A 25551-nucleotide genomic window follows, 5' to 3' on the forward strand; every position below is an offset into this window, starting at 1 on the left:
CTTCCCAGGAGTTGGGGAAGGTACACTTTGAAAGATAGATTCACCAGAATTATACAAGTAAACATAATACTATGTTTTTGACTTCTTCTTATCCCTAGAGTTTGGGATGTAGTGGCAACAATGCCAATCAGGCATTCTTCCATGATAAGAAAATTAATCCATAATAGGGCAGTCTTGTCAGACACTATGATCTAACTTAGTACAGATGTGGGAAATACTCAACTTACTACGTAAAAGCAAAATCCAAAGTACCTTTCAGACTAAACTCTCAAAAGAGCATGAAAACATCTTTTATTGAACCAATTTCTGTTGGCAGAAGAGATATGTTATGGGTCTGAACAGAGTTATTCAGGTCTCGGAAAGGAAATCAGTGTATCAAAGCCAAGTACAAGTGACAAATTTTTGAGCACAAATCACTTAAGCTGAAGCATGCAAGAGAGGATTAAATTGTTATGTATAAGACGTTTACGTAGGTTGTAAGAAGCGTCATTTAAAATTAAGAAGACAATTAAGGGTTAGCACGCAGTGGGGTGAGTTATCATGGACCATAAAACCAGTGACTCTTAAATCCATGTTTGTGTGTTTAGCAGATTTATGAATGTAAATTCCCAGGCTTGCCTTCTGAAGTTGTGCAAATTTCCTGTAAGGATGAAGACTCAAGGTAAGCTGTGGAGTGATCACTTTGTGAAAAGCGTTCATATTTGGGTGGTAGTGTGATTTTATCTTTTATCATTTTTCTGTATCAGTTCCTTAGAGAGCATTGTGATGGCCTAGTTTCATTCAGATAGTAGCGGTTGGGACATTTAAAGGTACAGCATATTGTGAAAGGCATTAAGTGTTCCCTGTTAGATGTGCACTTCAGCAGCCATCCAGGAGAGATTCAAATGCTGCCCAGCTAATTAGCAGAGCACCCACAGGGCCCACAGCGAGCAGCACATGTTTCCACTGATGGCACATCCACACATACCTCAGTGCACATAACAAAATTTATTCTGCACAGGGATGGAAAATACTAGAGAGGATATTGACTGGGACTACCCACAACACTGTACTCAATGGAGTTTGTGGGATCCTCCCAAAGTAAAATGAAATCTGAGAATTGCCTCCTAGTTTCTGCAGATCACAAAATACAATTGTGAACAACTGTTCACCACACAATTTAGTCTCTGCTCTGAAGATCCAAAGCCTGGAATGATGAGGGCCTGCAGATCAGAACTATAGGCAAATCCAAATCCGTTGGAGTTTGTGGTGATCTTCTCATTGATTTCAGTAGCGTTTGGATCAAGTTATAGGCGTGGGGAAAACTGGTGGGTGTTTGCTGATCAGGATTAAGTGCATTAGCAGACTCATGGTAGTCAGGAAAGGACTGGAAAAAGAGGTACGCAGATAAGGAGTAAGAGACATAAGGAGAATCAAAGTTGTGGGGTGAAAAGCTATACTGCACTTATGGAGATACATAGCTCATGCTTACTGTACATTTACAGATCTTTGAAAGGGAACAGAACTGGACTGGTGGGAGATACAGGGCAAGATTAGCAAAGCCATGGGAACTCAGGGCTGGCATAGTAACAGGATCAGTTCAGGACTGAGGTTTTTAAATAAGGAAGCATTCACTGTGGCACACGGGTTTCTTGGTTTAAGATACTGTAACATTATTAATCCTTCATTATGAAACTAAAATTTTAAAATTCTATTAGAAAAACAAAATGTGCTACTCAAAGTTCCTAGAGAAAAATTATTACATAGTTATCACATAAGGTAGGACAATTCACCTATTCAGAGTGGGGGAGAATAATGTAGCTAGTAATAAAAAAGAGTCACTTTGTAATTCAATTTCCCCTCTAATGACTGCTTCTCAGACATACATTACCCAGAGCCAGCAAAGCATAAAACCAGTCTATTAAGTTATAGCTCACCATTTTAAAGATCCCCAAAACTCCTGTGAACCTAATATGAACATGAGCTTCTTTATAGTTTAGGAGACCTAGGCATTTTGCACATTAAAAACACATTACGGAAAGGGGGCTATTACAGGAAGCTCTCACGCAGTCTCTCCTGATGACAGCAGTCCCACAGTACTCACGTAAGGATTACTGAAGCATGTGAAAAGGGCAGGGTTAAGATTTACAGAAGTTTATTTTATATTGTAGAAGGAAGGCACAGTACTTGAACATTAGAACATAAGTCCCAGTTTGAGATATGAAGTCTCATTAACTTCAGTGGGTTTTGGATTAGGCCCAGACCCACCAAGGTACTTAATTGTCTAGAATTTGTGTAAGTCCCACTTTTAGGGTGCACTATGATCTGCTACACTCCCACTCAGCTGCTGCCTAATCTCAGTCAATGTCTAGATCTAGTAGGCCTCCTCAGAGGCCGCCTACTGGCTCTAGTCCCATTCACGGTCAAACTGGGAGGAAGAGATATTGCGAGTGACCATCTTATAACTTCTAGTCCAGGCAGTTAAAGCAGTACCTGGTTCAATTTCCTTCCTGACTCTCTCGGACGGAGAGAAATGATTTGAACGAGGGTTTCTTACTCTGTCAGGAATATGATCTAACCCCTGAACTATGGGATACTCTAATGTAGGGCTCCCTCAGTCCCCCCATGGAAGCTGTTTCCATCAAGGATAAAGAGTCATTGAGGCAGGGAGACAGGACCGTGGGTCTCCATACTTCCCACTCAGTGCCCTAAACACCAGACTACACTATCATTCCATCTCTCTGGCCTAAAGCTTTCAAGTATTTACTCACAGCTTTTGGTGCTGGAAATGCACTTGGAACTAGTCCACAAACAAGCCAAGATTCATTTAATTGAAATTATACTTTTTTCTGTAGTACTTTCAAAATATGTTTTTTTCTTTTCCCTCTTCCTACTTCTGCTAGATTATTAGCTTCTTTTTCGTAGGAAGTACGTCTCAAAACTGAACATGCTCTTTGCTAGTTCCCCAGGGAAAGCTCAACTGTAATGGTAGAGGCCCATTGTTTGACTGTTTTCCTGTTCACAATTTCCTCTGGTTTAACTATTTTAAAAAGAATCATGTTACTGCTAGCAGCTTATTACTATTAGACCTGATCCCCCTTCATTGAAAAGAAACACAATGGCTATGCTCCTAATGAGACTTCAAAGACTGGTGGCTTGAATTTGCCATGAAGCAATATGTAAAAATCATGATATACTGATGAGCAATATGAAGTGTGATTTAAGCATTTTTAAAATGGCAAATATTGTTCAGTGCTTACCCCAGGGCATCCTGGCTCCTCCCCCTGGTTTCCACGGCTGTATAAAGCCCGCAAAAACCTATTAACTGACAGGTTTCCCTGGTGGCTGCTACTCCAGAATGTTCCTTCCAATGGGTTAACATGCTGCTTTCGGGGACAGACAATAATTCATATCAGCTGTGCACTTGCCACAGGTATACAATAGGATAACACCTGCAGAAATAAAAGTTAAACTGAGCAAGCACTACAAAGCCTAGAATTCAGAATGATTACATTTAAACTTTTCCAGGACCACCAGAATGAATGGAAATACAGAGTTTATATGCCTGGATGTTACTTTGTACTCAAGTCTCGCTTTGCAAGAAAGACTTAGGAAAAAAAAAAAAAAGGGCAAAATCCTGGTCTTAATGGTCATTCTCTTCAAAACTGCTGGCTTTTCAACCTCATACTTTTCCTGTTCAGTTTTAGGAGTCTAATCCTCCATTCCACTGCATAATTCCTTTGAAGGTTAATGGAATTACAGTGGTATCATCACTAATTTGGGGATGAACAGAATTCCCACTAAAGGAAGATAAATGACCCTTGGTGCCTTTTTTAAAAAGTTCCTTAGAGCCCTAACAATTGTTCCATGCTTCCAAAAATAACCAGTATATAACACTTCCCAAATATGCCTTTCCTGATCTCAAAATTAGGCTTGTGCAAAGTCCCTCCAAGAGTTTTCATATATGTACTGACATTTCTTGGAAAAGCTCATTTTGAGATAAGGCGTGGCAAAAAAAAACATTACTTTTTAAAACATGATTACATATCTGTTTTTCTGAACTCCAGTCCCATCTATCAAAACCAACTCATTCGGATTGCCTCAAATTGGGCAAAGAATTGTCCAGTGACTACAAATCAAATATGAAAAATTTGAAAAGGAAAGTACTCCTGAAAACTTTAATTGTGTTCCAAATTAAAGTTTGGGGCCAAAATCAATTATAAAATATACTTAGAGTAACTATGTGTTACCATCATCTGGGGGAAGAGACAGTCTCTCCATAATATTTAAACACAGATGTATGGGGGAAATAGAGTACTGGTATCTGTATAATAGTTAGGAAAATGCTCTTTTATATATTCCTTAGAATGATTAGGTCTGTACAAAGAGATTAAGAAGTTACTGTGCTTTTATTCCCCAAAGTCACCACCAGGTTTGATCCAGTTAACAGCAGTGCTCTCTAATTTAACTTTTTTGAGAGTCATATTAATGACGTGAAACACTTTTTAAAACATGGCAAGTATGGTTCTTTTTAAATATATATTGAAAAGTTTATTTAGTTTGTAATGAAGAAAAATGGTTTCAGGAACACTCCGATTTGCTCTAACGTGCAGCAATGTGGTACTTATTGTGACATCTAATCTTTTATCTTCTGCCTATCAAGTTTCACAGTTGGTCTTTACACCTCTAGAGTCTTCAAACAAAGCACACCACAAAAGTATTACATAAATAAAAAGCATAAATAAAAGGTTTCTTACAGGTATTTCTGCAGCACACCCCCAAAAACACTTCTTACAGTATTCTGTCTTTCAACATGAAACACTCAAAAAAATTAGGGGGGGGGAGGGATGAGAGAAAAAGGGTCTAAAAGTATGACTATCAGCATGACCATTTTTCTCATTTTACTTTCTCTCATAAGGTGAGACAGTCTCAAGATAGAAAGAAAAACATTATATAGCTTATGCCATTGTAAGACTTAATCTTTTGAAAGATTGCAAATAAGTTAATTGAAATGAATCTGTCTCTACTTATACAATGAAAAGAATCTCACCAATTTTCTGTTAGCTGGAAATCTTAGGATTAAAACATTCAGGCAATTTTTCTTTCGGAGAGGGGGCAGGAACCTCTTATCTATGAATTCCCAGAGTCTCTTTTCCCAGCATGTTCATAGTTATTTTTGATCACCCGTTCTTTCAACACAAGTGGTAACATACGCAGAAGACAATTTGATACTGTAATAGACTTTACTAAAACAAAAATGAATTTACTTGATAGGAGCTAGTTGTCATTTACAGTCCCATTATTTCATGTTATAAAGGAAAGACTTCCTAACAACATTGTCAGTTATTGCCTTATCCCATCCTAAAGAATATTTCCTTAACTTATGCAGAGTACTATACCAGGAAATGAGGTTGTTAGTTAAAATTTTGAACTTGCAGAGGAACTAAGTGGTGAGTGAAAAGGAGACGCAATAATGACTTCATTACCTGAAAGAGGGGTTGAAAAATACACCTGTGGCTTAGTTAAGAGCCCCATACACTTCCTTTGTGGGCTGGGGTGGGGAGGACACACACCTGACTATCGTGTGGGTTTATCCAAAAAGCTAGAAGACGCATGGAATAAATACTGGAAAAGTCAAAAGAAGGTTAAAAGGACTGTACTGAAAAACACACTCATTTTAATGTCCATAAGTTTGTAATACCTAGCTCTTACACAGCACTCTTCAGCCATCTTAACGCAGGTAAATGCAGGTTAAACTCCAGTCCGTCACCCTCGGAACCTGACTGGTGCCGAACAAGAACATTTGCTGGACCACAGGAGGTCAATATTTTGTAGCAGCATTACCAACACTTCCACTGCTTACTGGACTCTTAGAAAACATATAGGGGTAAATTACAACTAAACAACATCACAGAACACTGAGAGCCAGCACTGGTGATTGTAAAGAAACATTATGGAACTGCAGGAAACTTGGCCACATTCATGATAAGTGGTCATGTGGCTAACTTAAATGATGCTGGATTCTGGCTCTTTTGGGACAAGAGAGTGATGGTCTAGAAAGATTCAACTTGCATTATCTTTGTTAAGCTCATGTTACTGTCATGGAACTTACTCACACACCTTTTCTTCAGGAATAAAACAAGAGCAGACACGGTAAAACAGATGCAGAATCTACTACTAACCAAGCACAGTATGCATTTCAGGCTTTCAATATACATGTGGACAAAGTGATGTGGGTCAAGGACAGTCTTTTTACATTTGCTTTTTGGTAGGTGCACTCAGAAAGGATATTGTCATGAAGTAACTCTGGATGGGGAAGAGGCACAACATTTAAACACATGATTTATATTGCACTACAGACTGCTGAAACACATTTATGCAGTAACAATGTGTATTCACAAAAAACATTGCTGAAAGTTTTCAAACATCAACCCTTATGTATCACAAAACATATTAAGCAGACAGTCCAAAATAGTACATTAACCTTTCTTCAGGTCATCTCTTTAACATATGCAGCGAATCTAATGCAATCTTGTTAATTCTGCAATCCTGATGTTTTAGAATTTAAAAAAAAACAAAACACCCTCTCCTGGGACACCATCCACTTCTGCCAAACACAAAATATCTTCTAGTGTTTCTCATCCCACACAGTGGAATGCCAGCAGCCATTTTATCTTTCAGATTTTTTTTTAAAGTGAGTAAGGTGATGCCTTTTCAAATGTGGGGCCTGTCTGAAAGTTTTACTACAAACCGAACATTCAAATGGCTTCTGTCCAGCATGCATTAAATAGTGTCTTTCGAGTTTGGAAGGTGATTTGAAAGTTTTAAAGCAGACACTGCACTGATAAAATCTTTTAACAGTGTCACTTTTTTCCATACCCCCAGAAAAATCATACCAGTGACTGCAATGGCTTTGCTCCATTTCCAATGATTTACTACACAAATACGGCTGTGTGTTTGTATTGCTGGTACCAAGAACAAAGTCCCCAGACTCTAGTTCAACTTGGATTTCAGCTGCTTGGTTGGACTGAATCAACTCAAATTCTGGAAAGCCAGATGCCTGTGAAGATCTCTGGGGATAACCGGCAGACTGGGAAGACTTAAATTCAATGTGATCTCCCTCATGACTGAAAAGTTTGTTCAGATTTTCAAATTCCACATGGCAAACAGGGCTTTTATATGGTCTCTTTTCAGTGTGGATGAGTTGATGTCTTTTTAAGTGAGCTGTCTGTCTAAATGTCTTCCCACAAACATTACAGCCAAAGGGCTTCTGTCCCGTGTGAATAAGATAATGTCTTTGAAGTTTGGATGAAGAAGGAAAGATTTTTTCACATCTGTCACATTTACAAACTTTGTGTCTATTATGTATATTTTTAGTAGGAGCTGAAAAAGCACAGTGAAGTGATGCTTCTGGATTATCAAAGAAATCTGCATCCAATGAACGATAAAGAGAGTCATCTTTATTATGCATTGAATTATCCACGTTTAACATACTTTCACCAGTAATCAGACCTTTTAAATTAATTGCTAACTTGTGCTTTTGTAGGTGCTCTTGCCAGGGTAAAGGCACGACAAATGTCCTTTTCTTTTTATTGCTGATTGTCTTGTGCCTGACAACCTTGCTATGATAATTCATAAAAGTTTTAGGGGAAGCATTCTGATCAGACTGCTGCTCATTAGAAGCAAATGGGTCATAACTTTTAAAGTGACTTGTTTTATTTTTTTTCCTGTCAGACAGAGAAGAATCTGATGCCTTTTCTCCAGCATTTTTGAGCTTCCTCAGGACTTTATTTCTCATTTTGGCTTTATAGCTGTAGCCTGATTTGCCACTGTTTGTATTTTTGCCATCTCTCTGGTAAAAACATTTGTGCAAATTTAGAAATCCCTCTGTTTCGAAACACTGCTCACATACTGGGCACTGAAAAGGTACAATATAAATAGAGTGAACATCAAGTGGGTCATTCTCCAGGGTCTCAGAAGTACCAACACTCTCAAAATCATCCCTTTTTCCTTCAAGTAAGTTCTGTGGCTTCAGGTATTTAGAAGTCTTTGCTCTGTAAAGGACTCTGGGAAGAGTCTTATTTCTGACATGGAGTTGTTTGTGCTTCAGGAGTTTGCTCTGAATCTTAAATCCTTTCTGACAAAAACAGCACTGGAAAGGCCTCTCTTCTGTGTGTGTGAGCTGATGGATTTTCAAATGCGTTGACTGCCTGAAAGATTTACCACACAAGGAACACTTAAAAGGTTTCTGTCCAGTGTGAATCAGTAAGTGTCTTTCCAGCTTAGATTGTGATGGAAACATCTTGTTACACGTTTCGCACATATGAGTTTTCTTTCTCCTCCTGGCACTGTGCAGATGATCAAACTTTGTGCATTGATGCAGCATCCTCCGCTCTTCTGTGGTAAAAGATTTCTGGCAAACAGAACAATGAAAAATTTCATACACCAGCCCATTTTGCTTGGCAGCCACTGATTTTTTCGCTTGCTTTACATCGCTCTGATAGTTTACATTATGAAGCTGTTGATGCTTTAAGAAAGTAATTAAAGTTTTGAAGTTCCTGTGGCAAACATTACATTTAAAAGGAAGCTCATGGGTTAGCTGATGTCTCTCCAAATGAACTAGCTGTCTAAAAGTTTTATGACATATATGACATTCAAATGGCTTTTGACCAGTGTGTATAAGATAATGCCTAGCTAATTTGGAGGGTGTTTCAAACTGTTTGTAGCAGATGTCACATCTATATGGCCTTTTCCTGGGCATCCTGTTAGCTGTTACACACTGCTGATTTTTGAACATTTTTAAAAAATAAGTCTCCTGTTTTGGTCAGTTTCTTCAGAAATGTATTTCAGTTGAAACCATCACAACACTGAGCAGGAAGGCTGGACCAGCAGCAAAGTTATCTTAGAGAAGGATTCCTTAAATTTCATGGACCCCTAAAAAGAGTAAGAAGAAGAAAAAAAAAACAAAAAAAAAGGTATTTTAGGGAATAGTTTTCTTTTGCCTTTTAGACAATCAATTTCAGCTATTTTAGCTAGTGCAAGCTATATTTATCTTGGATTAAAATGCTTCCTAATGGACCGATCACAAGCTACATCATGTGTTAAAGAAAAAACTGGGCTATTGTACAGAAGAACTCAGTTAAAATGAAGATTCGTTTTGATTCAGCCTCTTACCACTGCATGTTACTCCAAAATCATGCCAATTTTCAGCTATAGTAAAAATTTATATCATACAGAGAGATCTTGTTTAAAAAGAGTTCTTTGGGGGGTTTTTTAGCAACACATTTTCCATTACTATCCTCACCCTGAATAAATACAAAAAGTTACAATAAACTCTTTCATGTCCAGCAGCCCCAGGACTGGGAGGTTGCTGGACATTCAAATATCCTGGATAATAGAGAGGTACACCTAGCAATGCATCACACTGAAGTAAAACAAGATATTAAGAAACAATCAGAAATGTATGCAGGGTACTGTATTTAACAACAGTAGTATTGTACACTGTAAACTTATACTGTATTTGCCGTATTTATTTGTATTTAATTTCATTATGCTGCACTTACAGAAACCCTAACTAAAATTTTCTTATGGCTAAATGCCAATTATTTGAGAGTTCTGGATGACAGAATGCCAGGTATGAAAGAGTTTACTATATTAGCAACTTTGGTTTTGGTTTTTTCCTACAAGGGCAGGGGAGCCAGGAACCACCAGGGCTGGTCAGTTTCCTGGCTCCCAGAGTGGCAGGAGCTGTGAGCCAGGGGCAGTCTCCCCATGGCTTGCTGGCCAGGAAACTGATCAGCTCATGGCTGGGCAGTTTCACATTCCTGCCACTGCAGGGGAAGAAACCAGGCTCAGAGCCTTCTCCCTCTCTTCCCCCAGCCGCAGGGCTGTCAGACAGCTGCATGTTTGAGGGAAGGAAGGAAGAAGGCTCCAGCTGCAGGTCTCCCTGACCCCTGCCTGGAACTGCACAACTGGCTCCACTCCAGCCAGAGGGCTACAGGTCTCCCCACCCCCTAGCCAGGGATCCTGCTCATATAAGCAGGGGAAGTTCACTCATACAGTGAATAAATGTAGGTATATACGTTCCTGGTTTTAGCAAGTACTCATTAATAAAGTGCTTGTTAAACAACGGATGAGTGTACTTAACATAATGCTTCCTCCTTCTTCTTCACCTCACAATTACCTGAAAGTGATAACAGGCATTTGCATGACACTTTTGTAGCTGGAACCGCAAAATGGCAGGTATGCTAAACATTCTTCTGTATTTTTGTGCTTCAACCACTATTCTTGAGGACATGCTTCCATAGTGACAATGCTCCACAAATTGCATTAATTAAATTTGTTTCTGAACTTTTTTTTTTAAGGGGGGGGGGGTGTTGCATGTTTCCTGCTGCGTCCTACCCACATTCTACTATATATTTCATGTTATTGCAGTCTTGAATGATGACCCAGCATATGCTCATTTTAAGAACACTTTCACTGTAGATTTGACAAAACACAAAGAAGAGACCAATGTGAAATTTCTAAAGATGCAGCTATCTTTAGAAGTCTTACATTGGTACTGTCTTTGCATTTGACCCAAGACTTAATCTGAAGTGTCTTCTGGAATCTGGGAAGGACAGGGGATGTGGCATGCTTTCAGACACCTTAAAAAGCATACAGAAACTACAGAACCTCCACTACAAAAACAGAATATCAATCTTCTCCTGGTGGCATGTGATTCACATGATGAAAATAAACATGCATCAGTCCACAGTGCTTAAGACTGTTATCAAGCAGAACTCTCATCAGCATGGACACAGGTCCCCTGGAATGGTGGATGAAACATGAAAGGACACATGACTCTTTAGCACATCTGGTACGTAAATATCTTGCAATGCTGACTAAAATAGTGCCATGGGAATGCTTGTTGTCACTATCATATGATGTTATACACAAGAAGTGGGCAGCATTAACTTCTGCAAATATGAATAAACTTGTTTGTCTGAGCACTTAGCTGAATTAAAAAATAAGACCAAATGGCCTTGTAGGCTCCAAAGTTTATACTGTTTTTGCAACTACTTTTATATGTAATTCTACATTTGTAAGTTCAACTGTTATGATAAAGTGATTGTGCTACAGTATAGCTGGATCTACGCTTGCCCCAAACTTTGAAGCGGGCATGGTAATCAGGGTGATGGGAGATTACTAATGAAGGACTGCAGTGAATATGCAGCACTTCATTAGACTAATTCCTCTAAGTGCCGGCATGTGTGTAGCCACAGGCACTTCACAGTGCCTTTACTCTGAGGAATACATGCATGCTGGCATTCTGAAGTTGCCACAGGGGAGAATTAGCCAAATGAAGTGCTGCATATTCACCATAGCACTTCATTAGTAATCTCCCATCACCCTGATTACCACGACCCCTTCGAAGTTTGGGACAAGAGTAGACAAGCCCTATTTGTACTAAGTGAACTGAAAAATATAACTTCTTCTGTACTAACAGTGCAAATATTTATAATAAATTATTAAGTGAAGTGTACATTTGATAGTATGTTTGTTGTAACAAATAAATATTTGAAGAGTAAAATGTATCAAAATATTTAAACATAGCATTCTATTATTGTTCAAAGCTCAATTAATCATTATTACATTTTAAACTGCTTAACAGCCTTAAAAATCCTTTATAGCACAATTAAGCAGAAGTCTAATTGCATATTTTAGAAGATACCTGGCATGCAACAGAGATAAGATATAATACCCTAGCTTTCTTCACCAGCTTTCCCTTAGGGAAAAAATACAAATCTCATTGATAGAATATGCTGTTTTCCAAATGTAGTATTTCCACCCAGTTGTTTGGAAATGGGCAAAAAGGACAAGAGTTTACCACAGTTTACACCACTACAAGTGTCCTCCCGCTCGCTCTCTCTCCATCCTAGATTCTCCCATAAAATGTTTTGAAACATTCTAGGAAGCCAAATAAAAGTGAAATAATGAGCACCACACTGGTGCCATGCCGGAAGGAAGGGTAAATAAAAAGACCTAACACCTGGCTGACACCGGTGCCAACCTTTGTAGGGACAGGCCTATGGTCAATTTCCATTTAAAGCTTCGAGATTGGCTCTTACAAGTAAACGAGCTCCTTCCTGCGCGAAATTTAGAGGAGCACAATCTGGGGTGCAAGCTTCTGACACACGTAAACCAAGGGACGATTTTCAAAAGTCTCCAATCAATCAAAGCGTGAACAGACAGCACCACAGACCAGCAGTCCCATGATAGGGAGGGACACGACGACAGTGATTTCCACTAACGCACCCCCCCCCGCCCAAAGCAGCCGCACAGAGGACACAGAGTCCCACGGGGGGGGGGGGGGGGGGAGAATACTGCGGTGACTCTAACGGGGTGGGCCGGGGGGCAGCTCCTGTCCAGGCCAATTCCTACTCCCACCGCAAAACTCCCATGAAACTCCTCAGGGGCCAGATTGTGAGGGCAGAGCGGAACCAACAGCAAAGCGGCGCCTCGCCCGGCCTCCGCCGGGGCCTGCCGCCCGCCGCGCACAGCGGGAGAGCGCGCCGGGGCAGCGGCGCATTGGGCCGGGCCGGACCGCCCGGGCAGGGGAGGGGAACTCAGCGCCCCGCGCGGCAAGGGGCAGAAAGAGGAACAACCTGCAAAGGCGGCTGCCGCGCCCTCACCTTCCTCGCACGGCTTGTGCGGCGCAAACGCTTCCCCCGGATGGCACCGCGTCCGGGAGACCCCGGGAAACCCAGCGCCGGGTTTTCGGTTCCCACCCCGCCCGCGGGCGGGGCTGGTGCCGGGTTGACTCCGGGAACAGTGCGGGGAGCCCCCTGCTTCCCTCCCCAGCAAAGACAGCGCCGCAACCTCGCCCCGCCCTGGGAGGGGCGCGCAGGGTGGTGTCCTCCGCAGAGATCTGTCAAGCCGCCCCCCGCGCTCCAGAGCTTAGCTCAGGCAACGCTCCGGGGTGGGTCTGGTCCCAGCCAGGCTCTGGAAGAGCTGATCACAGGCGCGTCCCCCAGGTTTATGTTTAGTGGTTCACAAATTGTCTGGCCCAGAGCCCACCCCGCCTCATGACAAAATCATAAACTCACCGAGCTGGAAGGGACCTCAAAAGGTCATCGAGTCCAGCCCCCTGCCCCGAGCAGAAGCAATGCATTTGCTGATGTCTACTTACCCGTCATTACTAAACGCTTCATATTCGGCTACCGAGGCCTAGAAATGTAAACACACCGTTGTATTTTAAGGGGGCACGTGTTTGGCTCTTGTTGCATATATCCTTTTTCGTTTTCCAAACTTTGTTTTAAATGGAGTAAAATAGTAATTTGTGTTGAAAACAAAAGATTTCAGCACTGTTTCCATTTATGAAAGGGGGGATCTTTTTTGGGTTTGGGGGGTCACCAACCCATGGAAAAATCAGTCCTGAGCCACACAAAGGTGAGAAGCACAAAAACAAACAAAAAATCTGCAATCAATTCTTGCTGATGTGGCTCCAGACTGAGACACCTCCCTCCCCTTGCGCTGCCCACCCACAAGGGGTGGAGGGGATAAGGAGGAGCAAGGTTCTGGGTTTCTGATGGGCCAGATTAACTCTTCTGGGCTACGTCTACACGTGAAGCTTACATCGAAGTAGCCTATTTCGATGTGGCGACATCGAAATAGGCTATTTTGATGAATAACGTCTACACGTCCTCCAGGGCTGGCAACGTCGTTCAACATCGATGTTGCGCAGCACCACATCGAAATAGGCGCTGCGAGGGAACATCTACACGCCACAGTAGCACACATCGAAATAAGGGTGCCAGGCACAGCTGCAAACAGAGTCACAGGGCGGACTCAACAGCCAGCCGCTCCCTTAAAGGGCCCCTCCCAGACACACTTGCACTAAACAGCACAAGATACACAGAGCCGACAACGAGTTGCAGACCCTGTGCATGCAGCATGAATCCCCCGCTGCAGCAGCAGCAGCCAGAAGCCCTGGGCTAAGGGCTGCTGCACACGGTGACCATAGAGCCCTGCACAGGCTGGAGAGGCAGCGTCTCTCAACCCCCCAGCTGATGGCTGCCATGGAGGACCCCACAATTTCGACGTTGCGGGACGCGGATCGTCTACACGGTCCCTACTTCGACGTTGAACGTCGAAGTAGGGCGCTATTCCGATCCCCTCATGAGGTTAGCGACTTCGACGTCTCGCTGCCTAACGTCGAAGTTAACTTCGAAATAGCGCCCGACGCGTGTAGCCGCGACGGGCGGTATTTCGAAGTTAGTGCCGCTACTTCAAAGTAGCGTGCACGTGTAGACACAGCTCTAGAGTCCAAGGGCCAGTAGGTGTTACATCTCTCCTTCTTAAGGATCTGGGGTTGGACCACAAATAAGGGGCTGAGTGTGTAGGAAACGGGGTGCTGGGGAGTGGGAGTAGGGTCTGGGTGGCAGGCGAATATAGGTGTGGGTGAGGATGTGAGGTCTGGGTGAGAGATAGGGTGCTGAGTAGGACGGAAGAAAATCAGAGAGGAATAAATAGCAAATTAAAGCCTTAATCCAGTAGGTGTTGTGTTCATCTGTGAGCTGAGGGGAAATGCCCAAGAAACTATTCTTGAGAGCAGTTGTGTTGGCGGCTAACAGGTCTCCACTGGGATCCTCCACCAAATAAGGAACACATCTGTAGTTACTTGTATGCTTTTCCCCTCCATGTTGTAACCTTACCCCCAACTTTATAGGGAACTCTAAGAGAAATGGTGGTATGAGACACTCCTGGCAGCATGCCTTCTTAGAAGCTCTTGTAGCCAAAACTATGGGGAGCTAAAGAAATGAAAACTGAGATCCAGGTGGGAGTGAGGAGGTAAAGATCTTTCTCGACGATCAACCAGTATATGGGATATCAATATAATATCAATTTTCTTCTTTAGAGGCTATGTGTACACTAGCCCCAGAACTTGGAAAGGGGGATGATAAAGAACCTAATCGAAAGATGCTAATGAGGTGCTACCATGAATATGCAGCACCTCATTAGCATAATAGCAGCCAGGGCACTTCGAAAGTGCCGCTTTCAATCACATGCGGCTCATCTACACAGGGTCCTTTCAAAAAGGACCTCGTGTACACAAGCCACGTGCTATCGAAAGAGGCACTTTCGAAGTGCCACAGCTGCCATTATGCTAATGAGGTGTTGCATATTCATGGCAGCACCTCATTATCATGCCCCTTTCGAAGTTCTGGGGCTCGTGTATACATAGCCAGAATAGGGCAGGCTTAAAACCCCAAATCCATTGTTGTGATGACAGCTAACATTAAAAAAAACTTTCCTGTGATGTGGGAATAACCCAGGGAGGGGAGATTTAGTTTGTTTGGGTTTTAGCCACTATGTTTCATTTGTGTTTATGATATACAGTTACTTTAGCTGCTCATGTAATCCTAAATATGCTTAATTAAAAAAGGCAATAGAAATATATTGGTTGAGATTTTCAAAGCATTCTATGGTACTATTATTCATAGAAGATAAGGAGTCTAAATTCCCTATCTGGAGGCTTTTACCTTCATTTCTATTACTCTGAGGGCTGATCCTGTACTCTTTAGTCAGGCAAAATCCTCAGTGATTCCTATGGGCTGTTTTCCTACAAATGGACGCAGGATCAGAGTCATAATTCATACTTCCACACTGTTATTAGGAATAATTAATCTGAGAGTCATTCAGATTTTATTGACATGAAGCATATGCAGCACAAGCCTTTCCAGTACAGTAAAGTCTTGACTTATGCAGGCGTTGCATTCCTGCAACCCCTGCGTCACTCAAATTTTCGCGCAAGTCAGGGGAAGATGGGAACCAGGCTGCCACTTCCCAGCTCGCCTCCACTTGTGGACCTGGGAAACTAACCAGCCCTCATGGTCAGTTTCCTGACTGCTTCTCTCTGCCTTCCCCAGCAGCTTGGAGAAGGCAGGGAGAAGGAGCTGTAGAGCAGCATCTAGTTGTGCTTAACTCACATTGCAGAAAGTTACATGCAACTTGAAGCCGCGTATGTTGAGAATTTGCTGTACCACATGCTGCCTGTGTGATAACAGATGATTAAACAATAAAAAAGCAACAAGTAATAAGATTATCATAAAGTAACTCCATCCCTGGATATCAGGTCCAAGCACCTCTCTCACACAAGTACAGTTAGATTACAGATACCACCTTTCCGCATGTGCCTTATTGCTGTATAATAGCCACAAATACGTGTGTAAATGGATTCTCTTTGGGCCAGTGGGGACGAGTGGAAGGAGGCATTTGATGGTTTCTCAAAAAATGTTTTCCAAACTGCCATGCCTTGTGGAGACTGTTCTTGCCAGTTTTAAAATCCAGAAATGTTTTGCTTGTGCCGCAGTTGCCATTCCTTAGTTTGACACTGGTAGAAATCAAATCACAGTCTGTTGTCTACAGAGGTTCTAAGTAACATCAGACCTGGGACAGCAGCACATGGATCAAATGTTAATACTGCACAGTACAAAATTTACTTGCAAAGAAATTTATCTTAGCAATGAGACAACCCCCATAATATTAGAGATTGTTTAATACAATATAATATTTTTTTATTTACTTGGAAAGTAGCTTGGGCTTCTTGTGGTTAGTCCATGGCACTGGGAGTCAATGCTACTCCTGACTTTGACACTGACTCACTACATATCTTAGGCAAGTCACTTAACTCTCCATGCCTTGGGTACCTCTATACAATATCTCATATGGCTATTTAGAGTCTTAATTACTAATATTTCTATTTTTACAAGTGCTTCTAGAACTCAGCAGAATTACAGCTTCTTTTTATAAGAGACTTTAAGCAACCACACTACTCTACATACAATTGCAGGACTGTCTGATACTGAAGCAATAGCACTGAGATGAGTTGTGCCCAGGGCTTCAAAGCTGCAATGGGACTTATTGCCTGACTCCAAGAAAGGGTTCTTATCTGTGGGGCCCTCCCTCCACATCAGACTTAGGCCTCTAACTCTGTGAGAAGGGTAGGACTTAGGCTCACCAGAATGTCAGCATCACCCTTTGGCTAGTTTAGGCAACTCTACACCTAGGTGTTGGCTTTTGAGGCACGCATTGTGAGGCACCCATCTCTCACCATACATCATATAGGGAGCCTCTGTGGTGTCCACTGATTTTCAAGGCTTTGTGGATCCAGGTCAACAAGTCCTTCAATTGTCACAGTTCTGTCAAAGTCAGTGGAAGTAGGACAGTTTTTGACAGTTGTGGATTTATTTATATAATTCTTCAAGTTGGAACAAAGTGTACTCCAACTGTCTCAGATGTAATAACTGAGCACTAAGATTACAAAACAGATTAACTCCTTCAACATGTTTCAGAAGAAAATCCTGCAAATACAAGAGGCGAAAAATAAAGTCTAATGTAGCTTCATCAGCAGACATCTAACCACAGAGTAATATAAGGGCTCATGGGAAACATTTACGCACATATGTTTTGATTTAACATGGGAGTCTGTTAAAAATCCATTTGTAATGATGGCAAATAACTGTCACATGTAGGATTCTGCCTCTGAATTTTTTTATTTTTTCAACAAAAAAAGAATAAAGGATAAAAAAGCCCCAGAACGTTAGACAGAAATATTAAACCATGACAGAAGTGAGCAATTATTGTAACTTTGTTCTTTGGAATTGAGTTTTCAGGTCTTGAATTTTAAGCCCTCTGTCTTCGGAGTTTAGTTCCTTTTCTTGTGGTGGGAAACCTAGTCCCCCACACTGTTGTACAGTATGTATGTTGTGTGGCCTTTTTAAATTAATTGTTTTAAATGTATGGTATAATACGCACTCTCAGATAAACCACGTAGTTTTTGTAAATGCCAGTATTTCAGATTTAATAAATAACAAATAATCATGTCATTGTTCTTATTGCGTGGCAATCATTCCAGAGTCTCTCTGTGCTGAGATGATGCCCTTTTCTAATGATTTCCTATTCTACCTTAGGGAACTAGCCCCCTGCAAAACTTTGTTCTAAAATTAAGACCCTTCAAAATCATAAAAGTATTGATTGTAGGGTCTTCACAAACTCAGAGACAGCTGGCAGTTATAGAACTTGAAGCTACAGGAGAAGCGTATTAGTTAACTAGTGCACATTGGTGTTGGTGCAGTAGCTGTCTCTTTACAATTGAGTCTGTTTCAAAACCCATAGTCTATATGCTGACCTGCTAGTATTCAATAAAGTTATGAAATAAAAAGCATTTAACAGTAATACTCTTATAAGTTAATATATCAGTTAATTTCTCCTCAGCACGGAAAGCAAACCAGATTTTTAAAACTGTACCTACGCATTATCATATGCATATTTTATGCTGTCATTCTTTTTTCCTTTCTAAATGGCCCTCCTGTTGGAGTCCTCTGGTGCACAATAATCAATTGTCTCAGGGAAAATTGATGTTTAATTAATTTTAAAACTATGTGTTCCCTATATGTGAGCCTCAAAATTTTCTGAACTGAGCATTCTAAGTAGCAAAAGTTCCTTAATCTTCAGCTCTTCTGTTACCCGCTAATAAGAAAGAATGCATTTTAATTAGCTTTTTAAGTAAACTTAATTACATAGATTTATTAACAATCAGGCATATGTCAATGGGCTACATTTTATATACAGTGGTGTAATGCCTTATGACCTAGGTATGACTTGACTTATGAGAGGAGGCTCAGAGAACTGGGCTTATTTAGTATACAGACAGAGCCATCCCATCCATAGCACCAGGGGTGGGCAACCTGTGGTCTGGATCCAGATCCAAAGGCTCAGGGTTCCACTCCCAAGCATCTGGCCCATCGCAGGGTGGAGGGGTGCGAAGCATTGCAGGCTGGATCAGGCAAGCCGGGGCTGAATCTGGCCCACAGGCCCAGCTGGGATGGGGCAGAGGGGGCAGGAAGTGGATCTGTGCTGCGCTGTTGTCATTCTCCCATCTGGGGAAAGAGGATAGGGAGCAGCAACAGCAGTGGTGCCTGGAGGTTTTATCCTGACAGTTCGACTGGCTGGAATTCTGGCTAACCAGAGTAGCTGAGTGTGATGTGTGGGAGTGGTGGAGGGAAGGGCACAGAGCCATGTGTTTCCGGGGTGTTACACAGGTCCGTTGCCCAGCCTATAAACCCCCAGACAGCTCCTGAATTTCCTCCCGTGCTCAGCCTTCCCTTCCAGACTCTGTACTCCAAACCCTCCTGCACCCTTCCTCCCACCCAGACCCTAGCCTGCTTCTGCACCCCCCTTGCCCAGACTCTCACCCCTCACCTGCATGCTCTCCTGGTCAGCCTCCCCAGTCACAACCCTCTCCTGTGCTCTCTCCCACCTAGACCCCCCACCACTGCCCACTCCTGCACCCCATTCCTACTCAGACTGCACACACCCAGCCCATTCCTGCACCCTCCCTCTTGCCCACACCCCAAGCCCACTTCTTGGCAGTCCCCTACCACCCTGAACCCCTCATTTTTGGCCCCACCCCAAAGCCTACAGGGGCCCACAAAATGTACTAGCCCTGGCCCCACGAAGCTCTGGGGCTGTTGTGTGCGGAGGAATGAAGGAATGAGTATCAACTTTTTTGTTGTTGTTTTTTATTTGGATTTCAGTCAAGAACCACATCAGTGAGGATTTTTATTTGTTTGTTTTGTTTTGCTTTTCACTTGTGTGGCCCACAACTGATTTGTCTATGGGTCAGTGGCCCCTGGCCAAAAGATCGTTCCCCACTCCTGCATAGGACACTTCAGGTTGGCAGCCCTGTGCCTCACACTGTGGCGGCTTCAAGGAAGGGGTGCAATCAGGGTAGAGCAGGGGCAGAAAGAGGAAGGGTGGAGTGGATTGGGGGGCAGAATGGAGTGAGGGAGGAACAAGGGCAGGGCCTAGGATGAGGGGTTTGCCCCAGAGCCAGTGAACTCCTGGGGATGGTCCTGTCTGCGGAAGAGATGTATGAGGACAGATCTGATCACATCCTTCAAGTACCTGAAAGGGGGTTCCAAAGAGGATGGAGATAGGCTGCTCTCAGAACAAGGAGCCATGGTCTCATTTTGCAGTGCCGTAGATCTAGGCTGAATATTAGGAAAAACTACTTCACTAGGTGAATGATGAAGCAATGGAATGTGTTAACCTAGGGACGTGATGGCTGGGGTGATTTAGTTGAGCCTGCTTTGAGCAGATGGTTGGACGAGATGGCCTCCTGAGGTCTCTTCTAACCCTAACCTTTTATGATTCTAGAACAAGCACCACTTTTGTTTCAATGCATTCAGTATAAAATATGAATGCAATTACATTTTAATGAAGTTAAGCTATCATAATAAATGTAATTATTAAAAGAAGCTGAAGTGTAACTATTCGGCTCTGGCTGGCAATATATTTCAAGATAAACTTCAAACATTAGTGCAACATTATAATTTGTGAAAACCAAGCCATTTCAACCAGTACTCACACCAGCAGTTTATTCACCTTGGATGTTCAGTTGTTGGAAAAACAATCAAAAACCACTGGCTCATATCCCTTAATTGTTAGAATCCCTTTAGAATCCCTGCTTTGAAATTGGTTGCAGGCACTATCAATTATATCTACTTAAACAGACAAATTTAATTACCACAGAAGAGCAATTGATTTTTAAATTACCACTGATTGCACGGTGGGTCTCTCAGTGGGAAGACAGGTACATACAGACTCTCAAATGTAATCAATGTATTAATTAATCTACAGATTGGCACAGGCTGTAGAAAGTTTCCTCCTCTTGTGCTCTCCTCTTCTAGAATAATTTGTTTCAGTTTAAAAACAAAGTATAGTGACCCAGAAGTGAAAGACACAAATACAAAATAAAATGGTGCATATACTATGAAATAAGTGCTTTCGTTTTCTGACTTTTAATGTTTTGTGACATTTGCTAGTTTAGATGAGCCCTAGAACATAAGTAAAACATCCCCCTACAAAATGTGTAAGCCAAACATTACAATAACATGCTAGTGCTTGAATATTTGAAAGTGGATGTGAAACTGACTAGAAACAGAATTGAAAGTGACTGATCCATTTTTCTATTTGCAGGCTGAAAAAATATGAAAGTAAACAGAAATAGCAAAAAGCAAATGCGACATTTAATTTTTTTAATTTTCATTAATCAAAGGCATATTAATAACACAAGTGCTGCTCAGGGATTTTTTTTGTAATTTTTTAGTTTTTAACCTGAATTCATTTTAGGGAGCTGAAAGACTGTGAGTTGTCAAGCAATGTGTGGGGCTGACAATGAAGCAGTCTTGAAGTTTTCAAAACATCAGAAGTCAGGCCTAGTTACAGTGCCCTTCCCTAGTTCATGGCAGTCACTCAATAATGAGTAGGATATCTTCATGTCACCCTGTTTGTGAGTCCCTTGATGGCTGATCAGCCCAATTCTGGAGCCACAGATTTTGTCACAGAAGGGACAGGTGTTAGTAGCTTTTGGAGGGGTGCAGTGCAGTTTTTGACACTCTTTTCTTCTCTGCCTCTCTTCGTCTGCATTATGGTGGGACATCTGAAATTGCATGAGCCCCCTCACGATTACTGTTCTCCAGAGGGGGACAGTCTTGGACAAGGTTCTCCCAGGTGTTAACACCGATGCTGCACTTTTTCATGTGTGCCTTTAGCATGTCTTTATATCACTTCCACTGGTCCCCAATGCTCCTCTGTCCTTCCTCCAGTTTGGAAAACAGGACCTGTTTTCGAAGGCGCTGATTGGACATCCAAACCACGTGACCAGTCCAATGAAGTTGTTGATGGATGATAATGGCTTCAATGCTGGTCATGTTCAACTCTTCCAGAACTCTAGTATTCGTGCACCTATCCTCCCAAGAGATATTTAGGATTCTCCTCACTCGTATAGTTAAGAGGGTAGCTTTCAAAGAAAACAATTTACCCCTTTTCACTCTACATGGATTGATTTTTGAAAATTGGAGACTGCTTGCCGTTCCAGTTCTAATTCATTACAAGTTATGTATGGTAGGGAGCATTTGTGTTTCAATATCAGCCCATTAGTCACTATACCTGAACTATTTTTCAAGAAGGGATTTCATTTTTCTAAAAATTAGTGTTACATTTGCATGAAATTTGTATAATTGATTTTACATTCTTTGCTTCATCATTCTAATCATCTGCATGTTGTTTTTGTAATATGAAAGATAAACAGCTCTTACAAAAAGATTGCATCTATGCTATGGTTAAACATTCAGGACTTTAATTCACCCAAAATATCTTACGTTTTTCGAAATATTTTCTGGGGGGAGATTATTTTAAAGAAAGTGAACATCAACAAAATCCCAAACTTCTTTCTTACTAAAAAAAGACTATGTAACTGATCATCACTGAAGTCTTGAATGGTAAGTGAAAAAGGGCATACTAGACATATTAGTTTTGTATAAATCTCTGGTCCATCAATCAGGTTTTTGGAATAGATAGGTAAATAGTGTAAAACACAAGGCCCTTCTCCAAATCAAATTAGCCTTTAATATTCTATGCCTAGGGAGGTTGTGGAATCTCCATCATTGGAGATACTTACAAGCAGGTTAAATAAACATCTATCAGGCATGATCTAAAGCAGTGTTTCTCAACCTTTTTTATAAGGTAACCTCTTTTTAAAAAACAACATAAGTACACCCAGTACCTACAATTTTCAGACACACACATTTTCTTCTACCCGTGCAACACATTTATTTAAACAACTTATTTGCAACTGGTTGGTTGGAAGAAATTGCCTATAGGCAATAAACTTGCCATTGTACATATAATTGTGCCAAAAGAATAAATTAAAAAAAAATTAGATGAACATAAAATAAGTCCAATTTTTTATTCATAAAGAAGATTAAGAAGCACTAAGTTAATGTACCCTCCAGAAGAGATCTGAGTATCCCCACAGGTACACACACCCCGATTGAGCACTACTGATCTAGAGGTGCCTGATCCTGCCATGAGGGTAAGAGACTGGACTTGAAAATCTCTTGAGGTCCATTCTAGTATTCTATGATTAAATATACAGGTATTCATTTATATCTACTCATTTACACATGATGCTGTAATTTGCAAAATCTGGGGTGACTGACCTGAACAGGGGCACAATGAACCCACCAGGGCTCCAAGTGAGTGCAGATGCCTACTTAATCTGATAAATTGCCAAATTAGGGGTGTAGTAACAACTCAGGCCTTCTTTTTGCTAGCAGCTCCATGTAGGTGAACACATGTAATCTATGCAGATCCCCCTTACAGTCAGGTATCTCCCTGCACAGAGCACCTTGCATAATCAGGGACACACTTGCCTGAAGTTGCTAGACCTCTAGGTGTTGCAATGCCTAATTTTGAGGCATCTAACATTTACTCCTGTTGCAATTCTGCAACTGTTGTTTTTGGAGCCATAGTACAAAATTCCAACAGGAGTAAACTGTGGAATCCACAAATCATGGAACACGTACCTTTAAAATCAAGCAAGTGCATTTCTTCTATCCATTCCTAGTTTCTTGGGTGTCCTCTCAGTAATGGTTCCTACAGGGATTCTCTGACTTCTGAAGCCAGTTCTTCTGGTCATGACACATTAGCCCCTAACTCTGGGGTTCAGAGACTCTTTATAGTGGTCAAAATCTGTACCCAGGAACAGGAGTCAGACTGTCAAAGCACCAAAGTCATCTAGTTTCTTGTGAGAATGAATTAGGCATCTACCTCATCCCACACGAAACTGAGTGGGGCAGGATTTGGGGTTGAGAAAGAAAGTGGCAAGTTCACTTTATCACTTGTACCTCAGTGGTTAGAAGAGTTACCTGTGATCAGTTCTCTTTTCTGCCTGATGGGGAAGGGGAAAGGTTTTCAAGAGGAATTTCCCACCTCTAAGACTCATCTGGAGGATTTGATGATATCTGTGTATGGCAGGGAAAACCCCAGTCTCTTCTCTGAAGCTGTTCCACTGCCTGTAATTAATGAACAATTCACTGGAACAGGAACCTGGGTCTCCCACCAGCAAAGGGTGAGGGATGGGAATGGCAGTGGTGTTGACCACCAGACTATAGTTCCACTCTTCCTGGCCCCATTGCTGATCCAATGATTCATCAATTATTTAATATGCAGCAAACAACTTCTACAAGACACCTTAAGGAACCCTTTCCCCATCTTATTCCTTAGGGTTTAGCTGACACTCCAAAGAAGTGGGAGACTGTTGTTCAAATCTTTGCTTCTGTCAGGGGCTCCCCTGACTCCATATTCCAAGTGCAGAAAGTGGGGCCCCATGGAGACTTACAACCAACTGTGCATGTAAACAGGCTTTACCTTAAAACTTCCCAGGGTCACATATTCCCTGGCTCTGGGGGTAGTTCGCTGCCACCACCAAGTGAGAAAAAAAACCACATACCCCAATAAGACACACTCGGACATTTTCCTGTGGGGGTACCCCAAGTTCTTAAACCTTTCTTCAGGAAAGTGCTTCGACACCAAAAACCTGTAATTCAGTAGCTGACCATTTGGTCTGAGGCACAGACTCTTCCCAGGACACAGAAATCAGATCAGTTGCTTACAACAGTGATTTATTCATAAAACAGGAGAAAAATAAATCATGGGTTGCATGCAGAGAAAAGTATTTCTGTGGGATTCAGCTTGAAAGTCACAAGGGGGAAAATCTGAAATCAAACACCATAAAAGAGAAAAAACAGAGCAGCCAACAACAAAACAAGGTAACAAGCCAACAGTCCATCCAAATTTAAAATAACCAGAAACCTAAACATGTCTAACTATATATTTGCCTTGTACTTACACCTCTATGTTTGATTTTGCAATGGTCAGGATATTTTTGATTTTATTCCAATTGCCTGGGCGCCATCTCCCCTCTGGGTCTTTCTCCCTGTCACAGAGAAAAAAAGCCCTGGGAACGGAAATTGTTTTCAGTTTAAACACAATTACTTCACTCCCATTGGCTCACCTGGGATTCAGGTTACCTCAGAAGGATTAACCCCTTCCCTGCACTCATTCATGATAGCTCCCTATCAGACAGCAGGGGGAGTTCAGGCAGGTCTCACAAATCCCAAGTAAGTAAAAATTATCCGGTTGGTGGCACAATGCCCATTCCCTTAAGAAGAGCTGGCATAGGAACTGATCTGGCAGGTAGCCTCTGAGCAGGGCCATCCTTGAAGGGGCCTGGGGCCAAGTGCACTCCCCCTGCTGTATGCCCTGCCCTGCCTCTGCTCTACATCCGTCCCTTCCCTCAAATCCCACCCCCTCCTGCCCCCATTGTACCCTTTGCCCGAAGACCTCTCCCTCAAGTGACATGAAATGGGGGATTACTCACACCGCCTTGTCACGTCCCTTCTTTTCTAAAACTGTAGCTTACATTTTCTTTTGAGTTCTATCTTGATGTCTGTGATCACTAGACTGTGGTCTGAATCTGTATGGCTCCTTGGAGAGTTCGGCATTGCTGTACTGATGTTATCCATCTTCTTTTTGAAATCGTATCTATCATGTTCTTGGACTTCCCGTCATTTGATCACCATGTCCACTTCTTACAGTCCTTTTGTTGAAATCTCGTGTTGCAGATCACCATCTCATGCTCTGTAGCAAACTCCAGTAGTTTCTCACCTCATTCATTTCTTT

At 41.9% G+C, this 25551-nt stretch overlaps 1 protein-coding gene across 2 annotated transcripts; it reads right to left on the reverse strand.

Moving 5' to 3' along the window:
• Nucleotides 1–4400: 4400 nt before the first annotated feature.
• On the reverse strand, nt 4401–12751 carry ZNF770 (zinc finger protein 770). Of its 2 annotated transcripts, none has more exons than XM_074998827.1 (2): nt 12627–12751; nt 4401–8913 (listed from the first exon to the last, which is right to left on the reverse strand). In XM_074998827.1, the coding sequence occupies exon 2, from the start codon at nt 8774–8776 to the stop codon at nt 6650–6652; it is 2127 nt and encodes a 708-aa protein (XP_074854928.1). In that variant the 5' UTR covers nt 8777–8913; nt 12627–12751; the 3' UTR covers nt 4401–6649. The 2 variants fall into 2 exon arrangements, with proteins under 2 accessions (XP_074854928.1, XP_074854929.1); XM_074998828.1 differs by having other exon boundaries at nt 12654–12707.
• Nucleotides 12752–25551: the final 12800 nt, after the last annotated feature.

The sequence above is a fragment of the Carettochelys insculpta genome, chromosome 6 (genome assembly GCF_033958435.1).
Source record: "Carettochelys insculpta isolate YL-2023 chromosome 6, ASM3395843v1, whole genome shotgun sequence".
Lineage (NCBI taxonomy): Eukaryota > Metazoa > Chordata > Testudines > Carettochelyidae > Carettochelys > Carettochelys insculpta.